Source organism: Puntigrus tetrazona, chromosome 5 (assembly GCF_018831695.1).
Source record: "Puntigrus tetrazona isolate hp1 chromosome 5, ASM1883169v1, whole genome shotgun sequence".
Taxonomy (NCBI): domain Eukaryota; kingdom Metazoa; phylum Chordata; class Actinopteri; order Cypriniformes; family Cyprinidae; genus Puntigrus; species Puntigrus tetrazona.
In genome coordinates, this window is record NC_056703.1 from 26191759 (window position 1) to 26207223 (window position 15465).

The window sequence follows — 15465 nt, forward strand, 5'->3', positions numbered from 1 at the left end:
GTGTTCTGTGTTTTTCAGAATGGGACAGTGACATATCTTCCTTCCTTCTACTCCTGCATCTTTTATCACCCCAGGCTTCAGGAAGAAAGAAAACCCAAAAGATCAGTATCTCTCAGGCTGTTGACCATCTTGTGGTATTTCACAAAGTAGGTAACTGCACTGGTGACACTTGGTGACAAGGGCTATATACAGTATACTTCAAATTGATCAGATAAACTCTGAAATGGATCAACTGATAAATGATCTCAACCTAAACTTAAATTAATAGCCTGCATATACTTTTTTTTTCCGGATTGTCTCCTGTTCTTTACTATGTTCAATTTAGCTGTATATATATATATATATATATATATATATATATATATTAGGGCCTTTAACGTTAACGCGTTAACGCATGCGATTAATTAAAAAAAAATAACGCGTTACTATTTTTTTAACGCAAATTAATCGTTTGTTAAGTTTGACCCAAACTTCTTGCCATCATCGCAGCGCGGATGGTTATCTATTATTGTGTGATCAGGGTAACGTCGCAGCGTCACACACGTGTTTTACAACATCATGGCAGAGGATAGGACGCCTGGTCTGCTGAACGGCAAATTTCGTTTTAAAAAGCTTCCGGATGGAAGTTTTGATAAAACCAAAGTTGTGTGCACTTTTTGTAGTGATGAACTATCCTTTCACCGAAGTACAACAAGTTTGAAGTACCATCTTCGGGCCAAACATATTTTGGCTGATGTTAGAAAAGATGCCAGTGCTGCAACGGCATCAACAAGCCGCGCTCGTCAAAGGACACTGGCTGAGTGTAGCAGGCCCACGCCTGTCAACAAAACAACATCAGCAAAGCTAACTAATTCCATAACTAAATGGATCGCCAAAGACTGCAGACCCATTAGCATAGTTCAAGACCGTGGGCTTCAAGACATCATTCAGATTGCCACAGGCGACCTATCATACCAGTTGCCTTCGAGGGGAACTATTGTTACGAGAATGCATGAACTGTACGACAGTGAAAAAGCTAAAAAACTGAGTCAGTTGTCAGAAGGCACTTTTATAGCTCTTACTGGAGACCACTGGACATCAGTAAGTAACCAAAACTACCTTGGTGTCACAGCACATCTAGTCGATGACAACTGGCATCTGCACTCATTCACTTTAGGAGTGTTAAAAACAGAAGAAAGGCATTTTGCCGAAGCATGCGCTAGCCAGTTTCTTGATGTTGCAAATGAGTGGGAGATAACGGACAAAGTCACTACTATAGGGACTGACAGTGCTCCTAATATGACTGCTGCAGCAAGAAGTTTACCGTTCGAACATATTCCTTGTGTGGCGCACATTATACAAAGGGTTATCGCCATGGCTTTTCGGGACAGCGGATTTGACAGCGTTTTAGCCAAGTGCCGTAAAATAGTCGGACATTTCAAGCATAGTCCCGCGAACACTGCAGAGCTGAAAGCTCTTCAAGTCTCCCATGGACTAGCAGAGGAGTCTCTTGTTCAGGATGTACCGACGCGCTGGAATTCAACTCTTGAAATGATAAGGCGACTTCAACACAATAAAGATCCAGTAAGTGCAGCGCTGGCACAGCAGAAGCATAAGTTAGCGATGCTAACCTCAGCTGATTACGACAGATTGGCAAAGCTGGAAACATTGCTGGAACCTTGCAGGTACTTGATTTTTTTCACTCTTCAATTTTACTAATAAAAACAAGTAATTTATAAGTCTGAATGTAAACTGTAGTCATTTAGTCAATTGTGTATTTACTGTAGGTACATCACTGAGCTCCTAGGAGGTGAAAAGTATGTATCCTGCTCTGTGGTGCTACCTGCGCTGTGCCATCTCCTGCGTACAATGGAGGTTTCTGATGTTGACCCTGCCTACATAGTGCGCTTCAGGCGTCATTCACAAAGGATCTCAACAAGCGGAAGGAGAGCTCAAATATGTGGTGGTTAAAGATAGCAACAGCTCTAGACCCCAGGTTCAAGCACCTTAGATGCTTGCCCAAATCAGAGAGGGGAGAGGTGTGGCAAAAGCTGAGTGTGATGCTGAAGGATGGAGAACCTGCTCCACAGAGCTCTGGAGCAGTAGAAGACCCAGAGCCACCAAAGAAGAAAATGGCCCTCCTAATGATGGGATCAGAGTCAGAGTCTGATGATGAGGCTGTGTCCACAGATAAATGTCTGGAAAGGTACAAGGGAGAGCCCTATGCCAGCATAGACACATGTCCACTACAGTGGTGGTCAGCACACTCAGGTGCCCATCCTAAGCTGGCCCATATGGCAAAAAGGTATTTGGCTACACCTGCCTCAACAGTGCCATGTGAGAGACTGTTCTCTTTGGCAGGCCACATTGTGCAGAAGAAGAGGTCAGCTCTTTCATCTGAAAATGTTAATAAGTTAGTCTGTCTGAGCAACTGGCTGAAAGAAGAGGATGTTGTGTGATTGGTTAGAAGGAGGAATGTTGCACAGATGCACACTCTAGAGACTGTTCATTTTGTCTCTGTACAGACACTTAATTTCTAAAATAGACCTGATTGTTAAGATGTTAACTTGAGGATCGGTCTCTTTGAAGTAGTTTTATTAAACATTTCTTTATTTTGGATGAAGAATGTAGAGACTGTTTATTTTGTATTTTTGCAGACTTTCATTTCTGAAGTAGTATTATAATAGAAATGTTAATTGTTGAGATAATAAAACTGGAAGATCTGTTTCCTTAAACTAGTATGACATGCATTTCTTTATTTCAACACATTTACAGGGAAATCTTTGTATTTTAAATTTGCGATTAATCGTGATTAATCACAGTCCGTCAGTGTGATTAACTTGATTAAATTTTTAATCGATTGACAGCACTAATATATATATATATAGTGACGAGTCGGCTGCCCCTCCTCTTTATTGTCATAATCACCCCGTCCTTTATTCGCCGCCCTTCTCCAGGCTCCCGACGGGAGTGGGTGTGTTCGAGAGGAGGAGGCGTGGTATTGGTCAGGTCTGGCGGCGTGTGACGAGGCACACCGGGAGTGAATTTAGCCTCGTTACCATCGCCGTTAAATACCGACGCGCCTCTCCTGGAGAGACCGGTCTCTTCCCGTGCATGCACGCTGGTGTCCTCGTGGGTCCAGGAAGGGTGGCGTGGAAGGAGCTCGCCCGCCGCGCTAGAGAAGTGTCGTGGGACCCCGTAGTCCAGGCGATGACCGCACCCTTGTACCGCTGATGGGCCAGGATGCCGAGCCGTTTATCCCCTAATCTCTGACGACCGGAGGAAAGAAGCGACGGAGATGCCACGGAAGCCGCCGCCCCTCGCGCCCGAACAGGAGAGGGGAGCACGTGCGGCCGCCGAACACTGCCTGACCTGCACTTCCCTTGCAGCACAACGAGGACACCAGTTCCCCTTTTTATTTGGACACTTTCCCCTGGACACTTTATTTTGTATTTATTTTGTGTTCAATAAAAAGCCTCTCCGAGGCCTGACGCCACGCCAACTGTGTCTGTCGTTGGCTCCTCCCGTCACAATATATATAAATATAAAATGATGATAAATATTGCTGTAGTTATTTGTCGTTATTGATATTTTTTCCCACCTCATTCAGGCATGCCGGAGTATACAGGAACACCTTGAGATGGAAGAGAATCGTCAGCCATACATTCTTGCCTCAGGAGCAGCAAAGAAACCATCAGCAAGTTCTTCATTGTGGTGGATAAAAAGGTCATCCCTTGTCAGAGCTAAAATCTTGAATGATGTTTCAATGCTACATCTGTAAATCAGTCTTTGCTAGAACAGTAAGATTAATTCGGCACCTTAATCTTGTACATGGTTTGTACCCTGGAAAGAAATTTGAGCTGGTTTGTGCTCAGGATGATTGTTCCTTGCGATTTAAAAGTTATGCAGGGTTTAGAAAACATTTAACTAGGTTTCATTTTAGGGGTGTAGCATCAAGCAGTGAGAATGTATCATTACAAAATCAAGCTCCAAATCCTGATGAAGCAGAGTCACTTGTTGTGTCTGACACAGAGCAAAGATCGGATAATGATGCAAGTTTGCATGTGTGTTCTTCTGTTTCAAGGGATAGTTCCAGGAACTTTGTGCATCCATAATAGCTAATTTGCAGGGTAACGGTGTTGCAAACAGTGTAATTATATCAGTTGTTCAAAGTATGGAGGATTTTGTCAGTGATTTCCATACAAGTTTAAGAGAAAATGTTTTAAATGTTGTGCCTGTTGATAGCACAAATAGAAGTTCAGTCGAAGAAGTTTTTAACAGTTTTCATAATCCATTCTCTGATTTTAATACTGATACAAAATGGGGAAAATATTTCAGTGAGAAATGTGGAGTTGTCGAGACTATTGAAATGCACTTAGGTGTCCGATACGATTCAAGAAGAAATAAAACCTCTGGAATGTATGAACAGATACCTGTTAATGACACCTTTATATATATTCCTCTTCTGAAGACTCTTGAGTTCATTTTTAGGAATGAAGAAGTGCGTAATCTCATTCAAGAGAAACGCCAAAGTGATATGTATAAAGATTTTTGTGAAGGACAGCATTACCATAACCATCCTTTGTATTCTAGCCATAGCACTTCAGATTCAAATTTACTATGATGATTTTGAAACTGCAAACCCATTAGTGTCTAAACAGGGATTCATAAACTTGGTTGTTTATATTTTGTGCTTCGTAACCTGCCACCATGCATAAATTCTTTCTTAATGAACATACATCTAATATCTTTGTTCCATTCTGAAGATGGGAAAAAAGTATGGTATGGATCGAATACTTGACCCATTAATTGGTGATGTCAATGTACTTGAGCAGGAGGGAATAAAGGTGTCATTTTCTGAGGAGCCCATCTTTGGTACTATTGCGCAAATCACCGCTGATAACTTGGGTCTAAATTGAATTCTTGGTTATGTTGAATCGTTTCTGCAAAATATTACTGCAGACTGTGTCTCACTGACAAGGTGTTAGCACAGGAAGTATTTAGCAAGGATGATCGTCTCAGGTTACAACTGTAACCATGGTTCCTCTAGGAACGCAGACGCTGCGTCACAAATGCTTTGGAACGCCTTCAGCGTGAGCCGCTCTGAACCACGTGTGAAATCTGTCCAATGGAGGGGAGCGTCACGCCATGGACGAGATGACGTCACCGACCAGGAAGTATAAAGTCACGCTCTGCGGCCGGCGCCAGACTCTGTAGTGAAGTAAGCACCGGCAGGGGTGCAGGAAGTATGGCATCGGGACGCAGCGTCTCGTTCCCTAAAGGAACCATGGTTACAGTTGTAACCTGAGACGTTCCTTTTCAGGAACTCGAGCTGCGCCACAAACGCCTTGGGAACGAGATGCCCACGCCGCCATAATTCCAAGGCCCTGCCTGAAAAGGGGTCCTCAGACCACCCATCAGGATAAGACAGAGGAGCCAGGAGCGGGCCTCATGTCTAAATTATAGAAGGGCAAAAGTGGAGGGCGTGGACCACCCCGCAGCATTGCAAATGTCCCAGAGGGGCACACTGCTAAGATAGGCCATGGAGGCCGCGACTATCCACCTGCTGATTGTTTGCTTCATAGCGGCACAACCCCTATTTGTCGGACCAAAACAAATAAGTAACTGGCCCGACCTCCGCAGAGATGCAGTTCTGCACTTACATGTCCAGTACTCGCACTTGACGCATTTGCAGTTGGACTTTAGCTGGTCTGGAAGGGGGAGGACAGAAGGCCTGCAGTACGATTGGTTGCGGTGTAACAGAGGGCACTTTAGGTGTATAACCCACTCTTGGGTATGCAAAAGCCTTGGCCATGCCTGGGGCAAAGTCCAAGTGAGTAGGGGCCACGGAGAGGGCCTGCAGATCTCCCACCCTCCAAAGAGAGGTGATGGCGAGGAGAAATGCTGTCTTATAGGATAAGACAGGTAAGGGAACCTCTTCGAGGGGCTTGAAGGGTGCCTTATACAGAGCCTCTAACACCACAACCAAATCCCAGGGGAACTCTGGTCCGCACTGGAGGTCTCAGCCTCAGCACACCGTGGAGGAATCGTGTAACTAGGCAAGGCAAGGCAAGGCAAGGCAAGTTTATTTATATAGCACATTTCTTACACAATGGTAATTCAATGTGCTTTACAAAAGAGGAAATAAAATAATTACAAGATTTAAATAACAATAAAAGAAATTAAAATAAAATAAAAACACTGATTTAAAATAAATTGAATTTAAAGCAAAAAGAGATTGATTTAAAACAGTTTAAAATAAAAGAAGCAAAGTAGCACAGTTCGGACGCAGCACAGTGCTCATTCTGTAAATGCACAACTAAACAGATGAGTTTTGAGTCTGGATTTAAAAGTGACTAATGTTTCAGCACATCTGATCTCTTCAGGAAGCTGGTTCCAGATGCGATCAGCATAATAACTAAAAGCAGATTCTCCTTGGTTGGTGTGAACCTTTGGTGTTTCTAACTGACTTGATCCTAGAGATCTGAGTGGTCTGTTAGGTGTATAAATAGTGATCATATCTGCAATGTATTTAGGTCCTAGTCCATTGAGTGATTTATAGATGAGTAAAAGTGCTTTAAAATCAATTCTAAAGGTCACTAGAAGCCAGTGTAAGGACCTGAGGACTGGTGTGATGTGCTCTGATTTTCTGGTTCGAGTCAGGATCCTGGCAGCAGCGTTCTGGATGAGCTGCAGCTGTCTGATGGTCTTTTGGGAAGACCAGTGAGGAGACCATTACAATAGTCCACCCTGCTGGTGATGAAGGCATGGACTAGTTTCTCCAGGTCTTGCCTGGGCACAAAGCATCTGATTCTTGCAATATTGTTTAGGTGGTAGTACGCTGATTTAGTCACTGCTTTGACATGACAGCTGAAACTAAGGTCGGTCTCTAGAATCACACCAAGATTCTTGACTTGCCTTTTGGTTGTTTAACCCCTTGAGTCAAGGTATGCATTCACCTTGTGAACTTCATCTTTATTTCCAAACGCAATGACCTCAGTTTTCTCCTTGTTTAACTGAAGAAAATTTTGGCACATCCAACTGTTGATTTCATCAATGCATTGGCAGAGTGAGTCAATGGGGCTGTAGTCATTTGGTGATAAAGCTAGGTAAATCTGCGTGTCATCAGCATAGCTGTGATAGGCAATTTGATTCTTTCTAATGGGTGTCTGCCCACTGAGTGGCCACCAATAGGGTCATGATATGCAGATGTGACTGACACGTAGACCTTTAGGGTGGAGTGGTTAACCCGGTGGAGAATGTCGCCTGGAGGAACTCCAGCACTGAGCCTACTGGGCAGTTAACTGAGTTTAAGTGGCAGTCTCCACACCAGGAAGTGAACATTTTCCACCTCCTGGCCTACATGCTCCTCGTAGAGGAGCTTTGGATTGGAGGATGGTCTCAACAACCTCAGCTGAAAGACCAGAAGCTATGAGTTGTGCCCCTCAGGGAGCCACACCCACAGCTTCAATAACTCCTCCGGTGAGGGTGAACTATTGTTCCCCTCGCCTGAGAGAATAGATCCGGCCTCAGGGGTTCCCCAGCTGACCGTATCCTAGGCCGATCAGGTCCACAAACCCTACTCGGCCCGGCCAGAACTGTGCTACTAGCAGTTGTCTGATTCCGTCCCGGTGCACTCTCGCCAGAACTCCTGGGAGCAAGGCAATCAGGGAAATGTGTACAAGCGAAGCCTTTTTGGGCATGCCTGTGACATAGCATCCAGTCCCAGGGAGCTGGATGAACTAGAGAGAACCAGAGGAACATTGTGCATTCCATCGAGAAGCAACATGGTAACATCTCAACCAGATCTGCTTCATCACCTCGGGTGAAGCATCCATTCCCGGCCTCAACCCCTGTCTCCACAGGGTGTCGGCTCCCATATTAAGATGCCCAGGAATGTAAGTCGCTCTCAGCAAGCGGATCTTGTCCTGGAGCCACATGAGGATCTGGTGCGCCAGCTTGTTCAAGGGGCGCGAACGCAGACCTCCCTGGTGGTTGATGTAATAGACCACCGCTGTGTTGTCGGTGTGCACCAACACATGGTGACTGACCTCTCAGGTCTGGGAGGAAGTGCTTCAGAGCACGAAATACAGCTAACATCCCTAGCTGAGGGATATACCACCCCTGGTGGTGATAGCCACAGACCGTGGGCCGGGCGCCCGTTCATCACTGCATCACCTTATAGCCGCACTCCGCGACTCCCACCACATTACCAAAATGATCAACAGCAGTGGGGGAGAAAACACAAGCGGAGTACAGCCTTCGCCAGGACCTCGCCAGCTCACTGTGGAGGCCTGGGAAAAATGGAAGGCTCCGTTTTAGAGGTGGCTGCTTTGCTCTCAGAAATCTTTCATCTAATTTAGATCTCTGAGGCTCAGCGTATTGCTCGGCGGGCCAATCGATGTTTAGCTTAGCTACCGCACGAGTTACCACCTCTAAAAGCTCCTCATACTGGGGCGTGTGCAGTTGCACGTCATCCACCATCAACATCAACCTCCTCGGAGGAAGAGCGAACACGGGTGGACATCTCCCCTGTGGCCGAAGAAGCCGAAGTTCGGGCTTCGGATACACGGGATCAAGCACCCGATCTGGCAGATTCCGACGAAGAAAAGGACGAGCACGTCTCCATCTCCTCCGCCAGATCGAGTTGCGATCCCCAGAGAAGTATTCGCCACTCCGCCTCGGCGGCAGCGGGTCCCGAACCCCTGGGAACGCTGGTGAAGGCTCTCTCCTCAAAGAGAGCCCTCCGGGAGCGGAGTGTTCGCAGCGGTAGCTGCAAACAATGCGGGCAATCAGTCCCCTCGAGGGCTGACGCCGCGTGCTCCGCTCCCAGGCACACATGCACAAGCTGTGTGTGTCCCCACCCGTGATATAGCGAGGGCAGGGATCAGCACACCGCTTGAAACGCGGCGGATCACCAATGTGTCTTTTCTTAGACTTTCTTTTAAGCCCCTCAACAATGTCTAACAGTTAAAATAATATATTTAAACTGGACAGACAAACAATAAATAGACAGACAATTCACAAAGAGCGCCTACTGAACAGCAGAAAACTGGCACCGGCTTCGCGGAGCGTGACTTTATACTTCCTGGTCGGTGACGTCATCTCGTCCATGACGTCGCTCCCCTCCATTGGACAGATTTCACACGTGGTTCAGAGCGGCTCACACTGAAGGCGTTCCCAAAACATTTGTGACGCAGCTCGAGTTCCTGAAGAGGAACCACGTGTGATCTTGCGTAACAGAAGCCTAAATGAAGAGCATTACAAGTATCTTTCCGACAACCCCAATGAATACTCCTATTACGGTGTTAAAAGAAATTCTATACTCAATACCTTGACTTACTTTAATGTATCTGAGAACTTTGTGCTGGATATTATGCATGATGTCCTCGAAGGAGTTGCTCAGTATGAGGTGAAACTGCTCTTTGAATATATGAGTTGCAATCTAATTTCCAGCAATTCCATTCCTCAAAGATTGTATGCCTTCAACTATGGCTATTCGGACAAAAATAACCGTCCAACCAAGGTCAACCTTCAACAAGCAGGAAATGGCATTGGACTCAATGCAAGTCAGACATTGTGTCTCATTAGGAACATCCCTCTCATATTTGGTGATGTAGTCCCTGAGGGAGATAAGCACTGGCATTTGATGTTGCTTCTCTTACAGATTGTTAATATTATATTTGCCCCTTGCATCTCTGAAGGAATGATGATCCTTTTGAAGCATCTGATAGCAGAGCATCACAGATTGTTCAGGGAGTTATATCCTTCTAAGAATCTCATTCCTAAATATCATCTAATGCTTCATTACTCTAACTGCATCAGGCAAATTGGCCCACTGATTCACGTATGGACTATGCAGTATGAAGCGAAACAGGTTTTTTAAGAAAAACCAGAAACATTTCAAAAACCTGACAAAATCTTGTTACGAGCCTCCCCGTTTGTCGGGGCACGCGAGGCTGTAACAAATAAAGTCAACAAAAACAGAAAAAAAAACGTCTGATGTTCACATCAATCCCCTGATCCAGAAAAGCACAAACGCAGTCTTGAATAAATCTTTCATTTATTTAAGAACAGAAAAATGACAGAGAAAGCAAATCTTCAGGAGAGGGCAAGGCCAACATAATAAACAAAACTCTCTAACTACGTTGAATATTATAAATAACCTACTCAAAAGAAAATAAATAAATAACAGAGTCTTACCTTACTCCCTAACTAATATAAACATAGGCAAAACCTCCATTTCAAAGAAAATGGCACCCTCTCCCTACCGCTTCCAAAAGACAAACAAAGTTTAAAAGAAAACTGAAAACAAATCAAACACCAGAGCATCCACATGCTCTCCCATAGTTCGCGAGAGGACAATTCCCTTACAATACTAAGAGATAAAGACCATAATCGGCCACCCTAAGTACAACACTTTCTGGATCAGGGAAAAGAGTGAACACGAAGCCGTCAGCGTCCATCATGGTTCCTCTGCGATCTTTATGCAGAGCGCTGATCAACGATGAGCATCAGCTGGGCCCCAATTAACAATCTGCAACAAAGAAAGAGGAAGAGAGAAAGAAAGACATGCAACACCAAACATGCCCAATAGGTGACATCACCCTCACAAGATCACACATTACCCAAATACGTCCGCAGGACGTAACAATCTCTTACCAAAAAACATCAACTAGCCATTGCCTATCACTGGGAATCCTGCAATATGAAAGGTATTGAGTCTGGCCCTGTTTCAAATGAATTGTTGTCTAACCTTGAAAACTGTGATTTCATTTCAGAGCAGCTCCACATTGATCTCTCTAGTGAGATAACCGTAATATCATGGGTTAAGTGTCATGGCATTGAGTATCGCAGTGGATTTGTTGTTTGCTTAAACTTAGTTGATGATGCACCTGTCTTTAGAAAAATTGGTCAAATTATTATCAAGGATAAAATTTATTTGTTGGCATCATGTATGGAATCAGAGTTTGTCGAACATCTCCATGCCTTCAATGTTGTTGCACAAGAGAACAGTCTGAAGAGTTGTATTTCTACAAGCCATTTAATTTACAAATGTCCTATGGCAACGACAGTCTATTTTACAAAGTTTTGGACTGTTATATTTAAGGAACTGACTTGATTGCTTAGTGTTTTGTGGCGGAATAAAGTTTTAAATAGAGTTATATAGAGTGATGTGTTTATTTCAGTAAATGTATTATTTTCTGATTGTGATTTTGTAATGGATAATGGAGACCATTAACAAGAAAAAATGGCAACATCCTTTAGTGTTTCATTTTGTTACTAAAAAGGTGTACTATCAGCACCAGGATGGTGTAATCTATGAATCTATAATAAGGAGACTGTAGTTTCCATTTTTCTATAGTGTTAGTCCAACACCGGAAGAATTTTGACACTCCCAGTGTTTGCTACAAAGCTGCACTCAACTCTGCAACAGTGCTGTTGTTATCTTCATATGTTCATTGTAACACTGTGTTGGTGTTGTAAGAAGCAACACTTTTAAAAGTGTTGAATTAACACTTTGTGGGTGGTTCCCCATATATACACTTTCAAAGTGTTGAAATTAACACTATTGGTGTTGATTTCCAGATTTCAAATTTACTGTGTATATTTAAAAATCCAGGATAATATGTAAAAGTGTACTGCATAATTACAAGCTGTAATTAAACATTTTATAGTTGTCCAATTACTGTTGGCAGTGTGGTAAGTTAATTAAAGTTTACCGAGCTTCAAAATTTACATTGCTTATCCTGTCCGAAAGACCATAAACATTACAGTTCAAGTCTGCAATAACAATAAAATAACACTGGTTCAAAAGTTAAAACTTTTATAGTGGCGTACCCGGGGCATTTAATATTCTTCTGAGTACCCCTATTTACACTTAGACCAGTCACAATTTTGCCATTAAGTGACAAACTTTAAATTGATGTACAGGTGCATTTTTTCCACGTTGGGCAAATTTTTTCTAGTTTTATTAATTGTATTTCATGTTTTATGTCATATACCTACAATTCCATTAAGTGTATTATTGATATAATAAATAAAGCAATAAATGTAGGCAAAATTAAGGAGTAACCCCAGAGAGCAGCCTGGATGTTGGGGTGGGTTCACAGTTTAAGATAGAATTAACTGATAAGTTTTTTTTTTTTTTTAGTAATTTAAAAATGTAAAATTTAATTTAATTAAAAAGTTAAAGTTACAACTAAATGCGTTAGTTACAATCAATTTGTCACAATTGAACGGTCTGAGGCGTGCGGATCCATGTGCAGGCTTTTATTAAACGAAGGCATGGTCATAACAGGCAGGCGTCGAACAGGGCTAACAGATATATAGGAGGCGAGGCAATTACAAAATCCAGAGACAGGCGGAGGTCAGGTCAGGCGGCAAACGATCAGAGAATCAGAATACAGACAGGGTCAAAACCAGAAACAATAATCCACGAACGATATAACTACAATACAACAGGCGAAACAATGCAACCTGCAGTTGAGTGGCTTGCTGCAGTATTTATAGTCCTGGGACAGGAAGTTGTCGCAGAGGGAGTGGATGCAGATCACCCAGAGGTCAGGGCTCCCTCTGCTGGCTTGGTGACATAGCCCCCCTCCTAGGAGCGACTCCTGGCGCTCCACAACACAAAACATAACTGTGAGCTTGGGAGGGGGGTTCGGGAGGAGTCAGCACACTGAGACCAGGGAGGAAGAGACGGTGGGAGGAGCCAGGGTGAAGACGGGAGGAGTCCGGGGCGGGAGGCGATCCAGAGCCCAGCCATGATGGTCAGTGGTGGAGCCGACGGAGGGAGGAGCCATGGAGAGGTAACGGTCATCAACACCATGGAGCTGACCGACGGCGGCGGAGCAGGTGGTCGGGGAGACTGAGGCGGAGGCGGAGAGCCGAAGAGCCAGGGCGACACAGCGGCGCTGGAGGTCCTAGGCGATACCGCAGACTTCGGCGACTGATGCGGAGACGGGGGACGAGAAGGACGCGGCGGAGCCAGAGCGACAGAGGACTGAGGTGGAGCCGGGGGAAGGGAGGAGCCTGACAGAGCCGGAGGGATGGAGGGACGAGGCGAAGCTGGAGGAGTGGAATCCTGAGGCGACGGATGGTCGACGACCGGCCAAGGCGTAGCCGGAGAGACGATGGAGCCTGGTGAAGCTGGTGGATTGACGGAGCACGGTAGAGAGGAGGGAGCTAGGAGCCTAAGGGAAGCCGGCGGGTCTACAAGCCGAGGTGGAGTCTGGGACTCGGAGGCGGGACGGTGAAGCGAGGGATCCTTCACCCACGGCGGCGATGGAGGCTGGCAGACCCGTGGCGAGCTCCAGGTGGAGGGCAGAGGATGAGTGCAGGGGCTGCTGGGATCCTTTGACGACGTGTAGCTAGGGTGGGAGGGTGGGTTAACTTGAGGCTTTGCACGAGGCGCGGGCACTGGAGGCTTTGCACGAGGCGCGGGCACTGGAGGCTTTGCACGCAGGCGCGGGCACTGGAGGCTTTGCACGAGGCGCGGGCACTGGAGGCTTTGCACGCAGGCGCGGGCACTGGAGGCTTTGCACGAGGCGCGGGCACTGGAGGCTTTGCACGAGGCGCGGGCACTGGAGGCTTTGCACGCAGGCGCGGGCACTGGAGGCTTTGCACGAGGCGCGGGCACTGGAGGGCTTTGCTGGGCAGGCGGCAGCCATCTTGGGAAGCGGCTCTGGGCAGGCGACAGCCATCTTGGGAAGCGGCTCTGGGCAGGCGACAGCCATCTTGGGAAGCGGCTCTGGGCAGGCGACAGCCATCTTGGGAAGCGGCTCTGGGCAGGCGACACAGCCATCTTGGGAAGCGGCTCTGGGCAGGCGACATCCATCTTGGGAAGCGGCTCTGGGCAGGCGGCATCCATCTTGGGAAGCGGCTCTGGGCAGGCGGCATCCATCTTGGGAAGCGGCTCTGGGCAGGCGGCATCCATCTTGGGAAGCGGCTCTGGGCAGGCGGCATCCATCTTGGGAAGCGGCTCTGGGCAGGCGGCATCCATCTTGGGAAGCGGCTCTGGGCAGACGGCATCCATCTTGGGAAGCGGCTCTGGGCAGACGGCATCCATCTTGGGAAGCGGCTCTGGGCAGGCGGCATCCATCTTGGGAAGCGGCTCTGGGCAGGCGACATCCATCTTGGGAAGCGGCTCTGGGCAGGCGACATCCATCTTGGGAAGCGGCTCTTGGCAGGCGACATCCATCTTGGGAAGCGGCTCTGGGCAGGCGGCATCCATCTTGGGAAGCGGCTCTGGGCTGGCGGCATCCATCTTGGGAAGCGGCTCTGGGCAGGCGGCCATCTTGGGAAGCATTTCGGGAAAGCGGCCATCTTGAAAGCGGCTCTGGGAAGGCGGCCATCTTGGGCAGCGGCTCGGGAAGGCGGCCATTACTGGAGTCGATGTGTTGTCCTTCTCCTCCTCAACACCCAACGAAAAGCTGACCCCACAGTCACTAAACCAAACTCAATAAACTGAGCAAGCGACTCACGTGGACCCTCGCGAACAAGTTTAGATTTGAGCGGCTGATGTACTCCCTCATGATACAACTCAATCAATAAACAGTCCGGTATGTCAGAGAGGTAAGCCATGTCCAAAAACTCTTGAGTATAATCCTCAATCGATCGGGTACCTTGCTTGAGGGCCAATAAACGTCTAGCGAGGGTCCTACCTGGCCATGGATCAGGTGAAAAGCCGCTGGATCCTGGTGCGAGGTTGCATTCTGTCATGATTGAACGGTCTGAGGCGTGCGGATCCATGTGCAGGCTTTTATTAAACGAAGGCATGGTCATAACAGGCAGGCGTCGAACAGGGCTAACAGATATATAGGAGGCGAGGCAATTACAAAATCCAGAGACAGGCGGAGGTCAGGTCAGGCGGCAAACGATCAGAGAATCAGAATACAGACAGGGTCAAAACCAGAAACAATAATCCACGAACGATATAACTACAATACAACAGGCGAAACAATGCAACCTGCAGTTGAGTGGCTTGCTGCAGTATTTATAGTCCTGGGACAGGAAGTTGTCGCAGAGGGAGTGGATGCAGATCACCCAGAGGTCAGGGCTCCTCTGCTGGCTTGGTGACACAATTATTATTCCAGCTAACATTTCAACTAGTCACTAGTCCAGCTAATCACAAAAATGTATATACAATAACACATGATTATATATATAAATTGGCATTTTTTTGTTTTTACACATGCACACAGACATTATTTCATAAATTACATAGTCATGAGATGCAATGAAACGTTAGACAAGCCCATAACAACAAAAAGACAATACTTTATTAATGTTTTTCTAATAAGAAGTGTGCATACTGAAGTGTTTTGCATCCAGCTAGCACTGACATAATTGTTATGTCATTACATTTGATTGGCCTGGTTGTGCATCACTAATGAAAAACAATCCAATCATAAGAGAGGCTCATGAAAAGTAGACTGGCCAAAAGCAACCTGTTGAGCTCCTGAGAAATAGAGCTGTAAAAAC

General features: G+C 46.2%; 1 protein-coding gene across 1 annotated transcript; it reads left to right on the plus strand.

Moving 5' to 3' along the window:
• The first annotated feature begins 434 nt into the window (after nt 1-434).
• LOC122345105 (E3 SUMO-protein ligase ZBED1-like) lies at nt 435-2438 on the plus strand. The gene is made up of 3 exons (XM_043238937.1): nt 435-1664; nt 1767-1894; nt 2008-2438. Exons 1-3 carry the CDS (start codon nt 559-561, stop codon nt 2436-2438), a joined length of 1665 nt encoding a protein of 554 aa, XP_043094872.1. The 5' UTR covers nt 435-558.
• Nucleotides 2439-15465: the final 13027 nt, after the last annotated feature.